The following is a 5,846-nucleotide window of genomic DNA, read 5'->3' as shown; positions in this document are numbered from 1 at the left end:
GACTCGATCCAGAGAGCAATCAGAGAGCACCCATAAAAAGGAGATTTTTTTTAGCTTATGAATCATAAAATGTCCTCAGAATATAAAAGCAACCATTCAGCCCACATCAGCCTGAGATATGTGTGATGTAGGTCACACAATATATTAACGGCAGCATACCAGGATAATTAGTACATTTGTTGTTGAATTGTCATAATGTCATAAGAATAATGATTAAATTCATTCATTTTTTTCCGTTTACAGTAGAACGTTGGTTATAAATAGGCTACAGGCCTGGTTAAAGATGGCAACAGAAAACGTCGTACTTGTTTTCGCCTGCTCAGCGCGGAATATTTTGAGCATGAAGGACGATTCAGATTTCACAGAGGAAAGAATTGAAGCAGATGAGTTGAAAGGTTTGCCCTCACTTCCTTAAAAAAGAACAGCCTCCCGAGCCGCTCACACTTAAACAACAGTCCTTCCTGTGGCGGCTGAGTCTATAGGCCAGACCAGAAATAGCCGGGATTACTAAACATACCACAATCAGAAGATTTCAGCCGTACATGTCATAAACAGAACAGAAAGAAAGGAAACGTCAAGTCTTTTTATTTGCCATCTACGTGTTAAAAGATGGAGTTGAGTGTAGGCTCTGTGGTTCGATATGTGCAGTCAAATTAAACACAATTTGCCCAGAATTTCTTCATTATATATACATATATGTCTATGATATGTATATGGGTGTGTGTGTGTGAGTGAGTGTGTGTGTATATAAACAGGCCTCAATGCCCTTCCCCCAGGCCAGTAGTCTGGTGTTATTGGAGTTGTTGAGCTGTGTCTTGGCCGAGGCTGCCCTGACTACAGAGGTTTTCGGGGTCTCAACCTCAACCACTTCAGTGTTTCCACAGCCACAGGCAATAGTTCAATATCCCCATCGCAGGCAGTATAACCCGGTGGTCCCGCTGTTAAGTGGCGTAAAGTGATGAATGTTGCGATGTCACTGACTGTAATTTGTTTGACCAGTGGCAGGTAAATGGATGAATGATGAATGCATGGCAGTCAAATCAGCAATTTGTACATGAAATGTGCTCTTAATGCTAAACAATTCTGTGGTACAATGTTTAAATATTAGCTGACTTTTTTACAGTCTGTTTGGTGGTGTTATCTGATGCTATTGGTTGCAATTAACTCTTTATTTTCTGTATTTTATATCCTAAATTATTGTAGTCGATGGCGTGGCACACAAAACAAGTCATAAGTAATAACAAGAAGATTACGAATATTCATGTGGTGGCAGAATGGTGGTGGTGTCATACAATATCTTAATATTAATTTGATTAACAAGTAATATTATCATCACTGGCCAAAATTTGTGATATACATTTAGTGTATTCAATATCTTTGGAGACCATAATGGGGTCCTTAATCACGATAAATATAATACACGATAAATATAATTCATGTAATTATGGTTCCTGTTTTTTTATGATGTATTAATGTTTCATTGTGAGTTACAAATAAAATTCAAAGTCACTATTTTGAAAGAATGTCTCATTGTTTTTGGTGTAAATATTTCTACATGACCCTGGCAGAAATGGGCTTCCACAGGAATTATGAGAATGGAAAATGGATCTTGATTTAGTAATTCAGGGGTCGAGTAAGAGGCCTGTAGTGTGAGATTTGGCAGGCCGGCCTGTGGCTGTTTGAGTTCTAGTGTCTCGTTAGATGAGTTTTTGGTGCTAGTTGTCATAGTTACCTGCTTGAAAGGTTCTTTTTCTGCTGTCTTGGGATTGAATTAAAACCTGCAGGCCTTGTCTTAGGTGGGTCCTGGCGTGGCATCTTGACCGCATCTTGCAGAAGAAGAAATCAGTGTTGGGTCAAGTGTGTGTGGCCAAAACCTGAGTCGGGGGGTCAAACGCGCAGCCCCACAAAACTGCGGGTGTGCGGTTTTAATCAACAGGACCCATATTTCCTCCCGGCCAAAACGAACAGCAGGTTCCCCCTGCTTTAATGCAGGAGCAGCCGAGGCCCAAACATCCTGACGGAGAGCAGCTTTCCTCTTATCAGGCAGGAAACACCGCTCCTCCGCCACATCCTCTTTACAAGCAGCACGACTCAACCGGTCCCAAAAAACGCAGGAAGGCCGGGCCAAACGCTAGGATTTGTCAACTGCCGCCCTCCACATTCCTTTTATGAAGAGAAGAATTCAGGGCGGAGAGAAAGAAAAACGGCAAATGCCGGGCTGAGGTGCATTTATTTATTTCGCCGAGGAGATTACGAAAGTCTGCATCAGCAAGATAGGCAGGGCGTGCAGGCGGAGGGCGGAGGGGGCGAAAAAGACACCCAGAAAACATGGCGGAGAACAAAAGGGCGGCGGCGAGCAGGGGGCGGGAAGCACGGCGGCGGTGACGGTCCTATAAACCAGACACCAGGCGGCTGCCGGGCAGGGGTTCAACTCGCGGGCCACCGTCAAAACAAGTGGCAAATAAACGCAAAAATACATTTTAAAATCCAAAACTGACAGTATGGAAATTCACAATCTTTGGATTTTCAGTAAAAAAAAAATACAATCTTGTAATAAAAATGTAAAGATGTACTAAAAAATAACAGTCATACCTTTTTTTTTTAGTTTTCAAATATCATTATTTATTATGTTGCTGCAGGTCCAGGAAGGTCTTCACTGGGAACAGTCCTTTCAGGTGACACATAAAACACATTAAGCACATTTTTTTTTTTTAAACGCATAATTTTCTTTAGTCAACTATAAGCTGTTGCACATTATGTCTGCTGGGAATCAATACAAGACAATTCCAGTGAGTTCATTGCAAGTGCTTGTCCATTTCTACGTCCAAAAACCAAGCTCTACTTCAAAGTGGTGCCGAGTCCGAGGGGGTTAACCAAGTAGCGGTGCAAAATGAAATGAATTCCATCATACAGAGATATTTGTTATTTCTATTTCCATCTTAACAAGTATAGGTTTCAACATTTTATTATTCATGTATACGCATATTTTTTCCATAAGAGAACATATGTCATTTGGGAGATTTGCATACCTATGCAGCCTCATTTACATACAATTACTGAGGTAAAAACATGTAGTCAGGTCCATACAAACAGTTCATATTCCAGTTCGAAGAACGTAAGACAGCCTTGAAATTAGAAATAGCTCAAACATAGAAATTCTTAAATAAGCATATTTAAGAGCATATGTACATGCTTTAGTGACAGGCTCGGGAAAAATCTTTTTTTATATTTTATCTTTTCTTTTTTCTTTGTTTTTTTTTTTGTTTTTGGTGGGGGGGCAGATATAAATGGTGAGAAATGTTCTTCTTGTATCCCTGAGACACTTTTTCCTGCTCTTCCTGTTGCCCAGCGTTTGGTGGATCACCACATCTCGGGCGCATTGCAGTCTCTGTCCGCGTTCAGGAGATGCCGTAGTTGTTGTAATACGCAGCCGTGGCGTCCGCCAGTACGGAGATGAGGCTGTTTTCCGTGCTGCTGCCGCTGCTCGTGCAGGATGTGGTGGCGGTCACCTGGATGTGTCCGGTGACGGTCATAGAGCTCGGCTCTCCGTGGTAGCCGCCGGTCGAGTTCAGGTACTGGTCGAACTCGTCGCGGTCCACCTCGCCCAGCAGTTCAGCCTGACTCAGCTGGTCCAAACTCTCCAGCTGACCCTGCTCTGGGGGTGGGGACAGCTGACCCAGGTGACCCTGGAGACTGTGTGGGTGGTGGTGGTGGTGGTGGTGGTGGTGGACTTGGGGGAATGGTGGGCTGTAGTAGGAGAGCTGGTGGGACATGGAGATGTGATGGCCCAGATGTGTGGTGGGACCCTGCTGGGAGTATTCTGAGTGGTAGGGTGGTGGGGGGCTTCCCATGTGGCCCGGGGGCAGCCGCCTCTCCTCCGGACACGCAGTCGCGGAGCTGGAGCTCACGGGCACGGGGGACGGGTAGAAAGTCTGATGCTCGGCGTGCTCCACGGCATCTAGCGGGGACATTTCAGGGGGCGTGGGCAGGCCGTAGGGGTACGTGTCGAAGCTGCCACTGGAAGTGGCCGGGTCTCTGAAGACCCTCACCCCCGGGAGCGTTGGCGAGGAGAAGCCGCTGCCGTTGCTGCTCACCCCGCCCTCCTCATCCTTGTCCACGGGGTGACAGCAGCTACGGTGGTCCGGCAGGGTGTTCTGATCCGGGGCGAGGCCGCCCAGCAGGAAGCCGGGGTCCACCCGCTTGCAGATGCGCTTGAGCTGTTTCTTCCGGCGCGGGCGGTACTTGTAGTTGGGGTAGTCCTGCATGTGCTGCACACGGAGACGCTCGGCCTCCTCCACGTACGGCCTCTTCTGCGGCGGCGTCAGGGCTTTCCACGACTTGCCTGCATTCAACCAAACGGACACCATTCATTTCACCACTTCACATTGCCGCACTGGCTGGCTGATGATCTGAGAGAACCATAATTCAACAAGTGTTCATTAAAGATATTCATTTCATAAGCTGTTGGTCGCTGTTTGTGTTGTTTTGTACATTCGTGTAAATCTCTGATAAAGTTTCATTTAACTATTTGTCTTAACGTGAAGTTGCTTTTTTGTTCCTTTGTATTTAAATAATTACTTTACTTTTTCTTTTCTTTTTTTTAATCAATCAGAACATTTTGCTCTGTATTCTATTCTACCACCACGGGAAAAACAGGAAGACGGAGCAAAATGAAGCGCACAACTTCAGATTTCGTACGCTGTTGATACGAATTTCAAATTTATAATGGCATTACGATATAATCACGTCAAGCTCACAGACAAATTCAAATCGATTCCGACCTCAGAGACGTTTTGTGAGGTACGGAGTGGACAAAAAAGGAAATCTTCACGTTTTAGCTGACACTTCATCTAAAGTTCTATCATTTATTTCCAGCAATTATATTCATGTAAATTTAGAATGCAAATGATGAATCTAAAAGTAATTTTCGTACACTTTCAATTTAGAATTCATGGGCGTATGTCACGATGTTTTTTTTTTTTTTACTCCTCTGGAAAAAGTTGGAAAAAACTATTTTTTTCCGCCCAAATAAATCCGCGGCGAGATAATTCGTTTTGCTTAATTTATACATAATAATTTTACAGTTTCTTAAAGTGCTCAGATTCGGTTTTGATTATTTATAATTATTACTTTTTTTAAACCTCGGTAGGGAAAAAAAGAAAAGAAAGAAAGAAAATCTGCGTTCTCACGATCGTTCTGACGATTTGACTGTAGTAACGAATCTCTACCTTCACATATCGAGAGAAGTTTTAAAAAGAGAACTATGATGAGAGTAAGGATCTGACCCAGCATCTTGCTCAGCTCGGCGTTGTGGAGGTCCGGGTTCTGCACCGCCAGCCTCTTGCGCTCGTCCTTGGCCCAGACCATGAACGCGTTCATGGGTCTCCGGATGCGGGGCTCCGTCGCCTTCTCCGCCGGGGCTCTGTGTCCGTCCGACACCTCTCCATCCCCCGCGGAGCACTCGAAGCTCTCCGGCCAGGAGGAGTAGGCGCTGATCAACGCGGCCATCGTCCGATCCGTCGCTGGAAAGTTTGAGGAGAAGAAAGTGGTCGGAGATGCTGCTGCTGAAGCTGCTGCTGAAGCTGCTGCTGCTGCTGCTGCTGCTGGACTCCTCCTCGAAAGCCGTGATTCACTCTTTGCCTGCTTTATAGCCGCAGCTTCAGACTCTCAGCTCCTCCTTGATTGCAACTTGAGACCTGCGCCAAAAACAGGAGAAACATCTCAGCACCACCAGGAGCGCCGCTTCATCCTGTCAGCATTCAGAACGAATAACTCAGAATCGTCAGATCTTAATTTTACTGTGCTGATCTAGACCCTGGGGGGGGGGGGGGGGTATCTTGGAGACT

General features: G+C 45.3%; 1 protein-coding gene across 1 annotated transcript; it reads right to left on the bottom strand.

Moving 5' to 3' along the window:
- Nucleotides 1-3,251: 3,251 nt before the first annotated feature.
- sox7 (SRY-box transcription factor 7) lies at nt 3,252-5,508 on the bottom strand. The gene is made up of 2 exons (XM_029002946.1): nt 5,286-5,508; nt 3,252-4,342 (listed from the first exon to the last, which is right to left on the bottom strand). The coding sequence occupies exons 1-2, from the start codon at nt 5,506-5,508 to the stop codon at nt 3,399-3,401; spliced, it is 1,167 nt and encodes a 388-aa protein (XP_028858779.1). The 3' UTR covers nt 3,252-3,398.
- Between the last annotated feature and the right edge of the window lie 338 nt (nt 5,509-5,846).

This window comes from Denticeps clupeoides, chromosome 14 (genome assembly GCF_900700375.1).
Source record: "Denticeps clupeoides chromosome 14, fDenClu1.1, whole genome shotgun sequence".
NCBI classification, from domain to species: Eukaryota; Metazoa; Chordata; class Actinopteri; order Clupeiformes; family Denticipitidae; genus Denticeps; species Denticeps clupeoides.
This window is presented reverse-complemented; position numbering and strand designations above follow the sequence as displayed.

Coding starts and splice junctions, on each gene's coding strand:
- sox7 (XM_029002946.1), bottom strand. CDS start 5,508: ATGGCCGCGTTGATCAGCGCCTACTCCTCCTGGCCGGAGAGCTTCGAG. Junction 4,343..5,285: donor CGAGCTGAGCAAGATGCTGG/GTCAGATCCTTA, acceptor GGTTGAATGCAG/GCAAGTCGTGGAAAGCCCTG.